General features: G+C 33.6%; 1 protein-coding gene across 2 annotated transcripts in view; it reads right to left on the reverse strand.

Moving 5' to 3' along the window:
- CDH8 (cadherin 8) overlaps nt 1–18,352 on the reverse strand; it is a 383,067-nt gene that overhangs the window by 74,024 nt on the left and 290,691 nt on the right. For both annotated transcript variants that reach the window (XM_054454633.2, XM_063655190.1), the window contains one exon: nt 5,455–5,576. In XM_054454633.2, the coding sequence (XP_054310608.2) occupies nt 5,455–5,576 (122 nt within the window). The remainder of the gene's footprint in view (nt 1–5,454; nt 5,577–18,352) is intronic.

Here is an 18,352-nt window from a genome sequence, read left to right on the forward strand (position 1 = left end):
TTTTGAAAAAAATGCTCACTCTTGATCAGACTCTTATTCTCATGATTGTTTTATAAGAGGTGTGTCACACAGACATAGGATTTCAAAGTTCTGCTTCCTTGGAGAGCATTGCAACATCCTAGAAATTTCAGGGACTTTGGCACTTTTAAGAGCAGACTTTAAAATTCATTTTTGCCACTTTTCATGGTAAATCTTAAGTAAGACTCATAGTCTTTTTCAGCCTCAGCTTTTATATCTATAACATGTGGTTGCTAATACCAAGCTCCTAGAGCAGGAACGCTGATTATACGTTAGATGTGTGTGTAGATTTTTCACTTATGTAAGCAATCAGCTTTCTCAATTACTTGCATCTCCATAGCCACCACCTTAGACCTGGCTACCATTATCTTTTGCAGTTACAGCTTCCTAAATGTGCTTCCTGCTTAATCATGTGTATGCATATGTGTATTTTATTCAAGCATAAAACTCTTTATGTTCAATCTCATTTTTGCTTGTTACATGCTAGTCACAGGTATCTTCCACCCTTCTAACAAACTGAGATCATCATCCATTCAGGATATTTGCACATGCCTATTCTGTAGGCTGGAAGACTGCCTTCATGCACAGCTCTTTCTCATTTTTTCCAGTTTCACCATAAACAGCACTCATTTAAAAAGTAACTTTATTTGACAATACTACATAAAGTAGATCCCTGAGTTTTCTTTGTTCTTTGTTCCTCTCTGTCTAGTTGCTTGAACATTTATTTCAAACCAGTTTTCAAAATTTTGAATTATTTTATTCATTCTATTCTTTTCATAAAATCTCTTCTTCACTAAATTCGTAAGAAAAAATAATTTTTGACCCTTTCACATTGTTTCTTCAGATTATATTACAACAATTAGCATCTTGTAGATAGGCAATAAATATTGTCCAATAAATAAATGAGGAATTTTTCATCTGAAGATGTTAGCATGCATACTGTGTGTTTGTGAGTGGAACAAGTGTTTCCATGATAATAGCTAGGAAATTAATTTTTGAAGTATCTGTCATTGCTGAATGAAATTATTTAGAGCCATGATTCTAAGATTTTGTGAATATATGTTATGTGTCAAGCATTGGCTAGATACATATCATCCAGAAGTATAAGTGACTACCTTTTTATTTGAACTTTGATGCCCCCATAATAAACAAACTTTATATTTCTACGATGTTGGTCAGAGACAGAAAGATGAGATTAAAGAAGAGAAACCAAAATATTTTTTTCTCTTTTTTAACTCAGATATAATTATTTGACCCCAAACAGCAACTTGTATGATAGTGATGAAGCTCAAATTATACTCCACTAGATTTATTTATAGTTACAGAAATTCTTTCCTGAAGAATAACTGAAACTGCCTGCCACCTCTCAAGCAATGAATATTTTCTGAGACTGAACAAAACACTTTGCCTCATGCCTCAGAAGAAAATATTCAACTCAGTCCCTGCACTCATAGATCATCCAGAGAAAGTCACCCTAATTCTGTATATGTTAACCAAGAGGTTAATATCTGAAATAAAATCCAAGAAAGATCCTACTAAGGAGGTAAGAGTTAGAACACAGTTATGGAAGGTCCTCTGGCCAACATTGGTCACTGAAGTTCTATATTTTTCTTTCGTGTTTGGTTCTGAGTGTGGGATTGTCAAGTATATTGAAGGAAGATACTGGTTTCTCCACATTTGTTACCTGTTCCTCCACTCGTCCAGCCAGATTACCATTCTCTTCAGAAAGAATCTGGTTTATCCCCAGCTGTCTCCTTTTCAGTACTTGATAGATGTTTTCTGTCTCTGGTGAAACTTGTCCTATATTAAGAGGTCTTTTCATTGAGATAGCTCCATTTCCCCTTCTCCCTTCAGCATCCCACCTGTCCAGAAGATTTGAAACATTTTCTGCAATTCTATCATTTATAATTTTAATTAAATGTTTGCCAGAGAGAAAATTCCATGAAGGTAAAAAAAGGCTGATTTTTGGGGTGTGGTATACTACTACATTTTCAGTGTCTAGCCCAGTCCTGGAACACAGTTGGTGTTCAGTGAGTATTTACCGACTGACAGAAACCCACAACCCAACAGACACACAAACTGTCAGACATATATTTGGCTTTCTGATTTCGGAATCCTCAACACACATTCCCATTTTTGCCATGGACATTAGAGAGGAGTAAGTGGAGAATATCCTGTTTAACCTTCCTGTTAAACTGGGAGCCAAATAATCTGCAAATGACTATATCATGTCTGAATTAGACTATATCACCACTGAATTAGAGTCTAAAGATGTATACCATGTCAAGTCTTTTGACTTAAAAACAAATTACCTGAAACTATCAGATTTTTTTTTAAATGTAGATAATTAGCAATGATAACATATATAATATTTAATTATGTAACAGAGAGATTATTTAAAAGGATTCTAATCAAACGTGATTCAGGTGGATTTTGTGTAATGGACTGTGAACCATTACTCCCTGTTGAGGTTATGGTTACACTTCTGAGAATACAAATTCAAGGGAATGTCACCTTTAACTTCAGAATCATGAGAAGGTGGAAAGAGCAGATATGATTTCCAATTCTACTTTCAAATTGAATCTAGACCTATTTTAGCTCAGGTATATCATGAACTGGAGATAACTGCCTAGACAAGAGAAAGTGACCTCCCTCTTTTTCTTCTTGTTTTTCATTCTGTGTTTAGATGAGTTCAATTCAGTGGAAAAAATATAAAGCACAATAGAATTATCTATGCTCATGTTGATACTCGTTTTCATTTTGTGAGCCATTTTGAAAACCTCTTTACATAGGCCCTTTAGGTCCAGACAGTTTATACAGCCTGGATTTTTTTTAATGGCTTATCCTTTCTTGATTATTGCTAATAATTTCCAGCTATACCATCTCCCAGGAAGCTGATCCCCTGAGTTTAGCCTTAAATCCACACCTTCCAGCCAAACAAGACATTTGAATGTCACCTGCAGTTTTTCTGAGGCTGTTGTAAAGCAGACATAAATTGTTTAAAAATATTGAGAAAGCTACGAATTTAATGGCTCATTCGGTTTTTTGACATTTATTTTTCATGAGCATGTGATCATCTGCTAAGGAATATTTTAGTTCCATAGTGAGTCAGTCATTTGTGTGGTATTATGAGAGATGATTGAAAGTATATCTTTGTTGAACTTCTATAAGTAAACACTTGTGTGAATAACAAATACAAATTTTGGTAAATGTTAAATATAAAAATTAGATCACTGAGCATTAAAAGTGACCTAGAAGTGATGTAAGGAATAAAACCTGAATTCTGACTAACACAAAGGATTCAAAGAGTTCAAGAAAGTTGTTTCAACAACAGCATGTACATCAAACAGTCAGCCATATGTCCAAAAATGTTAAGTCATCAAAGATCTGATCCTTTCATGTAACTAATGAACTCTAATAAATATGCCTAAACAGATCATTACAGGATAAGATGGTGTAGCACACATACACACAACATAACCAGTTCTTCAGAGAAAGAGTCATTCATTGTGATTTGCAAAAATCATAAAACAAAGAATCAATTTTTTATTTTGGTTTTGCATAGGAAAGATGAGAAAACAATGCATTTTTTTCTGAAGTTAAGAAGAACGACTGAGAAATCATTAGAACTTCGAAAACAGTCAAAATCCACAGGGCAAACCTACAAATTCCCAGAGATCCAAGAAACATGCTTGTCAATAACGCAAGTGAAGCCAATGTTGAGTTTTTGAAATATCAATGTCATTGACTCCTTGAACTTATCTGATGAGTTTTGCATGAGCAATGGAGTTTTATTTAAATTCTGAAGTATTTTACGGACTCTATGTGATTGAAGAAGTCTAGCTTACCAGTCTGTGATTTGGCTACATTATCTCAGCAATGATCTGGTCCACACAACAACCATATCTTTGAAACAACCTGCCATATTTTGATTAAACTCTCTCTGACAACTCAATCTACCAATTTAGGTAAATGATATGTATTGATATGTGTATATATAAACACATACACACTCCCTTCTCAAAGGATCACAAATGAAGATGCTCAAAACATGTGATTGATAGGGGGTAATTCCACATGATAAAATTAGGAAACATTTAAGCTAATGTTAGAATATTATAAAAATAAACCTATATCTCTACTAAAGCTGAATGCTTTGATGAGAACATAGTTAGATGTTTAAAAGTTAATCAGTTTTATTATTAGAATTTTAGCTTTAACCTGTGTGTGTGTGTGTGTGTGTGTGTGTGTGTGTGTGGTGTGTGGCGTGTCTTATTCTGGTAGATGAAAACAATGCTAATCCTCCAGATACATGAGAGTAGTCTATGGAGAAATGCCCACTGTTTTATAGGAAGGTAACAAATTGATCATTTATAATGAAGCATACAGCTACAGTGCTAGTCCTTTCTTTAGGAGGAAAAAATCTGACTCTTGTCAGGTAAGCTGCTTAGCAAATAGTAGGTTTAATTCCTAACACCCACATGAGGCACAAGAATAGTTGGATTAACAACTCCAGTGTCATACTGTCAGCTGCTGTTTATTTAAATTAAAATGTCACCATCCAGAAATAAATTAGGAAGTTGAAAAATGATAAATTTCTTAAACATACAGTACTTTGGTACCTTGTTAAAATAAATCTATTACATTTATGGTTTTGCAGAACTTTACATAGGCTATTTCCATTTTGACATTCAGAGTATAGCAGGTATTTGTTTCTGTTCATCTTGCTTGTTTAACTATTTTCCTCCCTTTCTTCCTCCCTCTTTTTCTCTCTCCCTCCCTCCCTTCCTGCCACTCCCATTCCCATTCCCTCTCCCTCCCTTTTCTTCTCCCTCTCTCTCACTTTCTTTATGTTTCTTTTTTTTTCTGTTTTCATTGCCCCATCTATGCTATATGAGGCACAAAAAATGTTCTACTAATACACACATCTAAAACGTGTTGTTCATCTTATGTTTATCTAAATATATATACATATTTACAGATTTCAATATTCACTTCCTACAACTTTCTATAAACCACTGGTCTTCTTGGGTTTCACTATTATTTGTTATTCATATGTTTGCTGTGAAACAAATGTCTCCTCTCCATGAGGTTTTACGTTGCTTCTTGTCATTTGAAAGTAAAAATTCAGCCCCCATCACTCTAAGACATCTCCTGCTATCATCTATATCCTAAGATATTTTAAGACAGTGATTTGGCTCTGGGTTTGTGGCACAGCAGGTTGTTCCACTTTAGGAGCCAATATGGTCAAAAGTAGGAAGAGAAATAACATCTGATGGAGAAAAAAAATTCCCTCTCTGTTCCCATTTGGATGTGTTTCTTGCCTGAGACTTTGCAGATCATAAATGATGCAAATGCACAATATAATGCAGGTTAATCAAATATGAGACAGTTGTATACAAACATATTCAGCATTAACAACATGGAGATATTTACTTGGCCGGGTTTTCCATTTTCACATAAAAATGCCTCATATTCGGATGCGAATTCAGGGGCGTTGTCATTGACATCCAGCACTTTAATAGCAACAGGTACTCGTGATATCTGACTGTGGTTCCCTATGGGAAGGAAAAAATAACATCAGCATTGAGGGTATTTCATTTTAACGTGCAACTCAACTTTCTCTTGAAAGCATGTGTGTCTGTTTCCAACTTCCCTTAATTAGGATGTTTTCAACATGGTGATTATAGAGTATGACCAAATAAGAAAAATAGCAAGTGCTTGACTGCTTTAAAAAAAGCATAAATTGTTATTTCAAACACCATTTGCTGGAGTTTAGCTTGATAAAGACCATTTCTGAATAAATTAAAAGAGATTTCTTTGATAAAGCAAGCTTTATTTTATTGATAAGGGATCCATTCTTTAAAACAAAAATGTTGTATACAACAAAAATGTATCTCTATTTTTCTTGAGTAGAACACAACCCATTTTAAGCTCTTACTTGCTTGACTGGCTGTATAATAGAGATGAACACGTAAAACCTAGCAAAAGGCCAGAACCAAATCACTTGTTGAGAAGTGGTCCTTAACAATGATAAAAGAGGTAAGTTTAAAGATGAAATATCATATATTTTATGAATTGCATTTTTCATTAAAATTGACCCTGGAATATTTTTGGATGAGATGATCCCAAGTGATTTTAATATTGTCATTTTCATGAGGATTTTTATCAATGCAAACGAATAATAATCTTCTAATCTTTCCAGGTCAATTCCAATAGCAGAGAACTCAATACATAATCCTTAATCCCTAAATCCTTATTTTTTTAAGTTATGTATGCACACATACACACAGAAGGAGATCTAGTCCATTAATACATTCCTGACTTGGAACATGTTACGGTTTTCACTTGCAATAAATGGAATATAGTTTGACTTTGACTGTACCACGTAATAATCTTTTGATCTGTTATAAATTATACAGAATGCATTGGAGATGGCCAATTATTTATTTGTGTTTCTGTGGCACTGAATATTTATAAGCAAGCCAAGAGGGGAAAAAATGTTTGGCTTTGAATATGAACAAACAGACTTTCATTTGATATATCAAACTCCTCTTTTTGACAACTGATTACATTTGGAGCTCTAAAATACTCATTTTTTTTTTTTTGGTTAAAGATAAAAATACTCCTAAAGTATACACCAAATAGCTATAGTTATGCTACAGATTTACAGTTGGTTTGCCCTGCTGGCTCTGCTACAAGATTTGAATTTAGTTGAGTGCCATGACTACTCTCCAATATTCTAATTTGGTTAACTACAAGTGGCTGAATACTATCCTGAGGAATTAATGGAACTTCACTTCACTTCCCAAAAAGCAAGGTGATGGCCTGAAATGCCTCACCTGATATACTCTTTTTTAATATATATCTAATGAACTTGTTTATTCTTCATTCAGGGAGGAAACATGCTCTTTCCTAGTTTTGATAGAAGGAAGAATCTAAATAGAAGTTTAACATACGACTCTAAGACAAGGAACTCATATTTTATCCTTTATCTATTCAACAAAACTCTATGAAGTTTATAATTTGAGTAAGGTGTGGTTATATTTTTAAATATTTACTTCCATTTTCCAGCCTGACCATTAGCTTAATAGCAGTTCTTGGAGAGTAAAAAGGAGCATAGCGTTTTGTGCTAAACATGCACATTTGGAGACCCAGCTTTTCCTTCTACTACTTGTGTGACTCTGAGCAAGTAATTTAAACTCAATTTTTTTTCCTAAAAAAACTGAAACTCAGAAATTTAACGCTTTTGTTATAGAATTATTATAAATGTCATGTGAGAAAAATTAAAAGTGTCTTATACAGTACTGGACACACATTCAAAGGTATTATAGCCTTTGCCTTTTGCAATTTTCCACATGAACAGCATCATGTATATTGAATGTTTACTATTCATGATGCAAAATAATTCACATAATCGTATTTCATTCAATCTGCACAAAAAATCTATGAAGTAGCTAATGGGATCCCCATATGTAAGATGTAAACCTGACACTTAAAATGTTATATAATTTTACCAAGATTACTAAGTTAAGCATCAACTTCAAAATGTGATTTTGCTCTTCCAGACGTAAGCCATTTTCATAGTATAATACTGATGAAGTCCAAAAAAATACATATACGTGTGTGTTTGTGCCTCTGTGTGTGTGTATGTGTGTATGAAGGTTACTAATTACTACTATCTCCTCAAGAATGTTTATAAATTTGTTACAAATACCTACCTGAAATTTGATAAATATTTGAAGTTTTGGCCCAAATATCAAATACCGAATGTCTAAGGGGTTGTACCATCACGAATAGTTTCAGAATTGCACTCGTAATCTGCAACTCTCCCTATGAAACTGTGCAATTTAACTTCCAGAAGTTTGCTCATAGTCCTATTTCACCCAGTTGGAGTCTCATTAATTGATTAACTTCCTTTTGTAATTCTCTGTTTCAATTCCAAGAATTGCTGGTTATTCCTTTTAATTCTATAACACTCGTTCTTTCCATTCTACATCCTAGACCAATTCCTGTGTATGTAAATAATTAAAGAAACTTCTACTAGATATTTTTACTTTAATCTCACTAAATATTCAATTAACAAATAGTGATTAGCTCAGGCTTAATAAACTGCATGTACAGATTAGACAGTGAATAATAGGGGCACAGTCTTAGAAAACTGAAAGTATAAGAAAAAGCTACCATATTCCTTAAACATTATTTTGCTCCTTCTGAAGTGAAAAAATTGCTAATTTTACGGATTCAGAAACACTGACAATAGTTGATTAGGCCAAGTCAACTATGTATGATATTATTCTTTGTTTTCCTTATCTTTAATGTTACATGCACGCACAGACACACACACACACACACACACACACACACACACTCATATCTACACACTGCAGGCAAACAGGCATATACACATTTTCTCCCCACTCTTTTGATTAAAAAATTGTCAAAGTCCATTCTTATTTTTCTCTTTTCTTTTTAGTTTGGCCTCATAGTTGCAATAAATTGTAATTATCTCTTAGACCTAGATGACCAACAGGTGGCAAAACTCAGGGATAAAGAATGAACAAACTCCATCAGCTTCTTATTGGAGGCAATTTTCAACATTAAAGTAGGTTTTCTCATATGTCATATATGGGACAAAGTGGTATTTATCTATCTCTGGGGCCCAGTGCAAAGTACCAACTAATATCTTTGTAGGAACAATGTGGGATTAGGGAGCTATTACTTAACACTGTTGGAAAATCATGCATGACATATAATATTTTTTCAACTATCATATTTCATGTGTCTCAGCACCTCTACAAGCAACTAATGTTTTAGTATAATGGTCAAAGAACTCTTTGTAAATAATTATTATTTTCTTCTTTAGTTTGTGGTTCTTTAGTTTATAGTTCGGTGAGAAACTAGGAACTAAATTTGGAACCCACTTTTTATAGCTGTAAAGAATATCATGGTGTACAAATTCAACTATTTTTTAACATTTATTTAACAATTACACAAGTGTACTAAATTAATTTGTTCTTATTTAGTTGTGTTGTAGATATTTCTAGATATTTCCTTTTAATATTTTATCTATTTCTTTAGAAAAATTAAGCAAAATAAAACCTAAACTGTTTACTCTGCACTGAAAAGCTATTTCCAAGTGATTAGAATTTCTCTAGTTATCCCTCAAAATTTAGCATAAGTCACATCTCTTCCAGAAAGTCTTCTTAACACATCGTTCAATTTTGTTTGTTTGTTTTCTTGTTGTTGTTTTTTAAGACTCATTACATGATAGCCTGAGGAACTCTACAAACCCAGCCTCCAGAAAAACTGGTGAAAGTTTTTTTAAAAATAATTATAGTCTATGGAAAAAGTCCTAAGGGATACAGCAGGTGAGACAAAAAGATTGAGGTCACTGCCTCCTTCTCTCCACAAAGTACTTCGTTCCTAAAGAAAGGAGTTTCAAAGCGATGGCTCAAAGATTTTGCTTGAGAGTGAAAGAGAAAAGCAGGCCTTGAAGCAGAAAGTTCCTTCATATACAAAGGAATGTGATGTTCAAGTCTAAGTGTAAACTCAAAACACTAAAGTTTACTATGAAAGACAAATGAGAGAGCGTCGGTAGATCTGGTAGATTCACTGGAGAGATAGGCTACTTGCGAGAGAGAACGCAGATAGAGTCAGCTGAAATGAGCCTTCTAGGAAAAATAACAAATCTCAAACATTTATCTAGGGAATCATTTCTTTAACAGAGCCCAAATTTGAATGGATCATACCGTGGAAAAAATTATGACCTAGGACACTTGAATACAGTTGAGCAGTTGGCTGGCACTTAAACAACCTTAATAGTTGGATGTGGTCAGGGACAGAGACAGTCAAAGAGAGCCCTGCCAAAACCACTGTATTTCCAGGTGTTTATGTAAATATCCAACATTGTACCTCTGGAGAAGTAAGATCACAGATTTTACACCACTGGGGAAAAAAGGTTTTACTAAAACAATTCAGCAAGTCACAAACAAGTAAGTAAATAATAATTCCAAACTCCAGAGGAGGATTGGTAACTAGAATTGCTACATTGTATTACTGAAAATATCTAGTTTCCAAAAAAAGTTACATGACATGAAAATAAACAAACAATAAAGTATGACCCATAGGTCAGAGAAAAATCAGGCAAAAGAAATCATATGTAAGAGTGACCATATGTCAGATTTAACACAGTTCAAAGTAGCCATTAACATATATTAAAAGAAGGCATAATTAAATATGTAAATGAAGATACCATAACAACATAACATCAAGTAGAGAATATCACTGAAAAGACAGAAATTATTAAAAAGGAAGCAAACGGAAATTGTGTAGTAGGAAATTACCATAACCGAAATTTTAAATTCACTAGAGAGACTCAAAAGTAGATTTAAATTGGCAGAAGAAAGAATTACTGAAAGTGAAGATCAGTAGAGAATCAAAGAAGAGCAGTTAAAAAAAAGCAAAGAAAAATGAGCAGAGCCTCAGTGAAATATAGGACACCATTAAGTGTCATATATGCATAATAGGAATGAGAGAAGAAAAGGAGACAGAGAATGGAGAAAAAAATGAACAAATAATTCCTGTAAACTTCCCAAGTTTATTGAGAAACACTAGCCTGTATATCTTAAAACTTCCCCAACAAACTCTAAGTAGGATAAACACAAAGGGACTCACAGACATGTCATATTTAAAATGCTAAAAGCCAAAAACAAGAACATTTTGAGACCAACGGGAGGTAAACAAACAAACAAAAACTAATCACCAGGGAACCCCAATAAAAATAGCAGGTAACTTCTCATCTGAAATAAAGGAAGTGAGAAAACAGTATGATAACATATTCAAAGTGTTCAATGAAACATAATTCTCAGCCAAGAATCCTATATCCATCACAAGTATCTTTCATAAATGAAGGTAAAATAGAGTCATCACCAGATAAACAAAATCTTAGAAAATTTGTTCCTAGTAGAATCCCTGCTACACTCATAATAAATGATAAGAAATTCTTCAGTTGAAAACAAAGGATCCTAGACAATAATTCTAATCCAAATGAAAAAAATAAAGAGAAAGGAAAACGGTAAAGGTAATTATGCCCTTATAAAAGACTGTATAAATCCACATTACTCCTCCTTTCTTATTTTAAACATAATTGCATAAAACTCTATGTATCTATTTATATTATCGTATATAACAGTATTGCTGAGCTTGCAACATATCAAAATGTAATATATTTGCCAATCATAGCAAAAAGGAGGTGAGTGGATATGAAAGTGTACTGGGCTAAGAAAATGAATTTAGGTTGTAACTCAAATCGACAGGAACAAATGAAAAGAACAGAAATGATGAATAAAAAGATTACTATAACAAAAGCTATGAATATATACTTTCAGTCCTCTAAGATTCTTTTAAAAACACAATATTATATAAAGTAATAATTACAGCAATATAATTTTAGGGTTTGTAACGTATATGTATAAGATGTACATCAGTGATATCACAAAATAGGAGGGGGAGGCAATAGAACTATATAGGAGTAGCATTTTTATATCTCATTTGAATTAAGATGATATACATCTGAAACTTATTCTGCCAAGTAAAATGTATATGGTAAGCTCTGGAAGAATCATTAAAAAGTTACCAATATTTGTTACAAATAATTACATACTTTTGGGTGTATCTTTGTATACAAATACATTTCTCTAGTTGCCAAATTTTCTATAAGGAATATAACTGATTTTATAATCAGGAAATAAACAGTGAATTTTTTTGCCAAAAAAAAAATATTTATGCTGTAGGATTTGACATCTTACATGTTATTTGAGATTTGACACTAAAATAAAATAATAAGAAAATAAAAAATAAATATATTATGCTTCATCAAAATTAAAAATATTTGTGTTTTAAAGGAAACTATCAAAAAAAGTAAAAAGACACTGACAGAATAGAGAAAACATATCACATTCATATATCTAAAGTCATGTAATCATAAAATTGTTCCTTGCTATATTAATTATTACAGCCTATTAATATGTTCCTTGGTCTTGCTTTTGCCAGTGCCCTTCCCACCCTTCCTGTCACTTTCAGATAAATTTCTATATTTTATCTGTTATTTTTTTGTCCAGTATAAAATTTATCATAAAACAAGTTTTGAGTTTGTACTACCCTAAAACATTCATTGCAAAATTATGTGGTTTAAATTGTAACTCGTTGATTCTTGAGCCCTCTATATCTCTTCCATAGTGATCTAGGACCACAGTGATCCAGTAAATGATCAATGAATACCTCAAAACATTCAAACTAATTAATGAAATCTAATCCATAATCTTAAATAATATATTATTTTATTAATTCATTCATTTTCTTGATAGCTTTATCTACTCTCTGCCCTAATTTTGATTATTTGATATGTATAGTGATATATAAGTACTCTTCTATGTGCCTTCAACGTAAGAAAAGGCAAACAGAGATAAAGACTCTGTTGTCTCAGAACTTATAGTACAGTAGCAGAGAATAATCAAATAGTGTTGAATTATACGCTAGACTGAGAGATATGAAGAAAAGCAGACAGTTTTAGTGCAGCACATCACAGAGAGAGCTTAACTAGGTTGGAGGGTTTAAAGAGGATGGACTTTGAACATTCGCAGTTGGAATTGAGGTAGGTGAACTTAGGAAGCATTCCATTTAGAGAACATATTGGGACCTTGTTGACATTGACTTGTCAACCTTGCTGGGGGGAAAATGATTTCCTTCAGTATTTGCAAGGATGCTACAATGAACGTGGGTCTCTAGCTCCAGTGATAGATCTGCTTTTGCCTTTTATGTTGACCTCCTACTCCCTTTCTAGGGATATTTTCCAGAGTTTATATTTTCGTGGCACTTCTGTCCATACTGGTCATGCTTGTGCCTACTTTGTGAGAGGGAAGTCCTTCCAGTTTTCTTAGACCATCCTTCTTTCAAGGTCCCTTACAAGCCCCACCATTTCCAGAAGGCTTTTGTTAGAATCAGCAGCAATGATCATCTGCCTTCCTTCCTTCTCTCTCTCTCTCTGTCTCTCATTTTTTTTTAACTTCACAACAGTTGTTTAGAGTTATTAAGCTGTGTAGTAAATATTCTATCTATCCAGTAAATGTGAGATTTTCTTGTCTCTTCAATTAAATTAAAAACATATTACAAAAAAATTATGACTTTTTCTTTTCTTTTTCGTAAACTTGTTTATACTAATTTCCTAGGGCTGCCATAACAAATTACCACAAGCTTAATGCCTTAAAGACATAGAAATGTATTCCTTCACACTCTCACACTTGGAGGTCAGAAGTCCAAAATCAAGGTCTCAGTGGTGCCACATGCCCTGAGAAGCCTCCAGTGAAGTATCTTTCTTTGTCCGTTTCAGCTTCTAGTATCTCCAATATTTCGTGGTTTGTGATGACGTAAATCCAGTTTCTGCCTCCATCTTCACATGGCTTTCTCCTCTTCTTGTATCTTCTCTTCTATTTCTAATAAGGACACTTGTCATTGGATTTAAGGACTACCTAGGTGATCTAGAATAATCTCATCTCAAGATCCTTACTTAATTACATCTACATAGACCATTTTCCAAATGTGATCCTGACAGGTTTCTGGGGTTTGGAAATGGACATATCTTTTTAGAAGGCCACTATTCAATCCACTAAATTATCTCTTTCCAAAAGCTAAGACATTCATGACTAACTAAAATAATATCATCACAAATACCCTTTTGTCCTAGAAAACAGAGATATGCGACATTAATGTGGTTGTGCATAATTATTTGAATTCATTCTTCCAAATATCATAAATATCAGCTCAAGAAGGTTAAGTACCCCATAACTCTCTCCTGAGAATTTCGATAAATGCCTTTTGTCATTCATTCATTGCCTTATTATTCTTCTATTCAGTTATTCAATACATAGTTATATATGTATGTCCAGTTAAGACGAATCTCCTATAAGCAAGTAATCCATAGTATTTTGAGAAATATCACATTATAGTGGTTTATCTATATGTTCATTTATCCTACAAGTTACTCATTTTCACAGTGTTGTGGAAGAATATAAAAAGAAGAAACACTTTTCTACAGTCACAGAAAGATATAAAATAGGGAATTATCTTTTGCCTTTTAAAATTAGTAAAAGTACTTTAGGTATAGAAAGGTGGAGGCCAGGCACAGTGGCTCACACCTGTAATCCCAGCACTTTGAGAGGCCAAGGCGGGGAGATCACTAGGTCAAGAGATCGAAACCATCCTGGCCAACGTAGTAAAACCCCGTCTCTACTAAAAATACAAAAATTAGCTGGGCATGTTGGCACGCACCTGTAGTCCCAGCTATTCTGGAGGCTGACGCAGGAGAATCGCTTGAACCCGGGAGGTGGAGGTTGCAGTGAGCCGAGATCATGCCACTGCACTCCAGCCTGATGACAGAGCAAGACTCCATCTCAAAAACAAACGAAAAACAAAAAAAGAAAGAAAGAAAGAGTGGACAATTGTTTCAGATAGAGTAAATGGCATGTAAAAAGGCCCAGAGACCATGCCATCACCAAATAATCAGGAGTTCTAATGGTGGGACTATCTTGAGATAAGGCCAATGGTGATATTAGGAGAGAAATTTAGGGCCATGTCAGGACAAGTATTGTTTTATATGGCAATGAGCGAGATATATATCATGTGATCACTGGCAAGCCGTTGAACTATTTCTGGATCAGATTTATTTTTTAAAAATTAGCAAAAAGCAGACTGAAAGAGAAATTATGTTTCATTTTGTTTAGCCCTAAGTAGATGAATGTTTATCCCAGGTATATGAATGCCTCAGAAATCTACTGGGTATTGAAACTGCTAAAACACAGAGAAAAACAATAAAGCAAATAAAACCTATAGTTCCATGTCCCCAAACACCACCAAAATATCTTATCTGTATCGATATTATATGAACAGACATGACTGAAATTACAACTTATAATTTTCAACATAAGTGTCATATTTAAAAACTGAAGATTCACTCATATCTGAATTAATGAAATGATAGCAGTTCAAATTTTAAAGATATTATAGAGCAATAAAATTAATTAGATAAGCTTCTAAGGAAATTATTTATGTCCTTTGTGACTGGCCCCAAAATGTTTGCCTTTCATCTGATACATAAATACTAAATATAAAGATATTATAATTAGAAACTTGATTAACATTCATTAAAGATTAATTTGCTAAACACAAGGGATGTGACAAAGTGGTCTGGAAGGAAAAGCCTATATCAGTTGGTCACAAAAGTCAGGCTGTTTTCACATATGATGGAAGAAAAGGCTGAAATAGCATCTGGTATAAACAAGTTCTTGACTTCTACCATTTGAGTAGTAGTGACTTCCTATCACCTCTCTGTCACATACCCTCATGAATTGCCCATTAATTAATTTTGCCCTTTTATAATCAAAGGTAATGGAATACTGCCAAGTCTAAGTTACTTGGGAATTTGCTTTTAACTGGTTTCCATGAGCTGCTGTTTTTGCAGGCATCGATTGAAATAAACAGATTTGCTTTTTCAAGCTGTAAGAGAGAAAAATGATTCAACAAATTTAGATTTACTAGTGGGTCACAATAAATAATTCTTGAGCTTTCTACAAGTAGAAGGGTAGAAGCTATGAGCAGTAAATTATAGTCAACTGGGGAATGCAAAACAAGAGAATTTATAATTGAATAGGTAATAAGAGGAGCAGTGGAATTTTATAAAAATAGGAAGATATGAATTGAATATATGATGGAAATACAGCAACTTAGTAAGTTTGAAATAAAACTAATGGGAATTTGAAAGAAGATATTGGAAATAATGTCAATAGTGGGGTTAAGCTCTCTAATGACTAAAGACGAAATTTTTGAGACACATTTTGCCCGTAAATGGCATATTAATTTCTAAATCATTAGTGATGATTTATCAAATCCATAGATTATTAGATAGCTGAGGAACAAGTTAGAATGTAATTAACCAACAGGCACCAAGAGGGTAGCCATGTTTCCGGGGATATTTCTAATAGTTTTTATCTTTACAGTATTGTTTTTATGCATTCCCCTTTCTCTGTTATGGCAACTGTATTCTTGCACTGGTTCAAATGCAGACTTTTGACACCATCAAATACTTATCAAAAAATTTCTGTGTTCTGTTGTACAAAGAAGGAGCAGTTGACCACCAGAATTTCAATAATTTTTGAGGATAAGATTGTGAAATTTCCAGCAAGCCAGAGTATAAAGAGTAGTCACTTTATTTCACTCTTTGAAATCCCAGTCATATCTAGAGTAGTTTAGAATTAAATTAGAACTTTAATCAAACTGGGGCTTTAGTGTCTAATGAACAAAGCTTATAAGTTATAGCCTTTCTATTAACCAAGAAGTGGCTCTCTCAAGAGAGGAGAAAAAATACTTTCTCTCACTGAGAAAGCTGTGGACTTAGACATTTTTGAAAATGTCTTAAACTCCCTGGAGAAAATGACTCTTAAACAGTGACTTTGGTTCAAGCCCTCACTGACTGCTGTGTGTTTTCCCTGACTGCTAAAAAGCATGTTATCTTGCTACTCAATTTTCAAATGCTCTCTAAATGGGGAGAAAATGTGCGGGTCCCTTGTTTATTACATTCATCTTCAGTGAACCTGGAAATAGTGGAGTTCTGTATAACCACTTGGCAAGTTCTTCACTCCACCTTTTTCTACGTATCTACAATGAACCCTCAGAATCCTTTCTCCTCCTCACAAGAATTGAGATCTTGAAAACTAGGGTAGGCACATTTACGGTTGCAAAATTTTAATCCGATGAGGAAAAGATTTAGAGCTACTGGAGAGAGACCTGACTTTATCCTTCATAGCCTTTTAATCTTAGATCCTTTCTTTATATTTCATAAATGTAAAATTTTAGCAATCACACTCCAAATAAAGATAACATGAGTGACAGTTTATAAAAAACAATAGTATGAATGAGCATGGAACTATTATGTTTTCTATTTTTCTCTTAATTTGTGTTTTATAATGCGACCTACTTTTAATTATTTAAGTATGCTTATAAATTTGTTGTCCTCTGTTGTCTATACCGTGCATACAAATGTCATCTTTTTTGTTTTGCTTTTGATGCATGTATATGTGTGTGTGTGCACATACATGGCTTTTATTTGTTTCTTTTAGTTTTGATCTGCGTCTTCATCCTATTATGTATTACTTTGGTTCAATTTGTAACTCTAAAATATTGACTCCTTCCTTTTATACCCTTAAGTACATATTTCTATCCCATTTACATATCTCTTATTTTTTCCATGGTGCAACAGGTAAAGAAATAAAATTGGATAGTGAGTTTATTGCTTCTCATGTCCTTTTTAGTAAACTAAGTCTTCTTTGCAAAAATCTCTAATTCTATTCTGCCAACCGAGTTGCATTATATGTCAATTACTAAATCCTTAGTGGTATTTCCCCCTAATTATCTCAAATAGGATTGATTCGAGATTATTGGAAGTGAATCTCTTGAGTTTACTTTGCTAAGTGTTTCTATTTAATCCCTTATATTTTAGAAACTTAGAGATACTCACAGTTTCAGAGGAATTAATCTGTCGACATATCTAATGTTCAGATTAAACGTTCATTTAATACTACTTTACAACATAGTGACCCCAGTACATGCCCATGCGCACACAAGCAACACACACAATTTATTAGATAAGAAAGCTAATATTGTAAACTACCCAGCATCTATTGAGTGATGTGTTATACCTCAATCTCTCTTTGAAGTTTGTTGCGTTAAAGTGAAGATTTTTTTTCAAATGGGGACATGATTTCAGGGTATATACAGGTTGAAATCAATCTGTATGTAATATATAACATAGCATTAGGTTGGTGCAAAAGGAATTGCAGCTTTTGCCATTACTTTCAATGGAAAAACTGAAATTATTATTGCACCAACCTAATATGTTGAAGAAGTATGTATTGTTGAATATCTACCGAGTCCAAACGAAATCATGCCACTACACTCTAGCCTGGGCAACAGAGAGAGACTCTGCCTCAACAACAACAAAAAAAAGAAAAACAAACAAACAAACAAACAAACCTAGGGTGGCCTGACCAACAAGTAACAAAACAAACAAAATTAATTACTTCACACAGATTCTCTTTAATATAGCATTTGTACAACATATTCCCAAAATATATATATATATTTTTTTTTTTTTTTTTTTGAGACAGAGTCTTGCTCTGTCACCAGGCTGGAGTGCAGTGGCACAATGTCAGCTCGCTGCAACCTCCACCTCCCGGGTTCAAGTGATTCTCCTGCCTCAGCCTCCCAAGTAGCTGGGACTACA

This window comes from Pongo pygmaeus, chromosome 18, assembly GCF_028885625.2.
Source record: "Pongo pygmaeus isolate AG05252 chromosome 18, NHGRI_mPonPyg2-v2.0_pri, whole genome shotgun sequence".
NCBI classification, from domain to species: domain Eukaryota; kingdom Metazoa; phylum Chordata; class Mammalia; order Primates; family Hominidae; genus Pongo; species Pongo pygmaeus.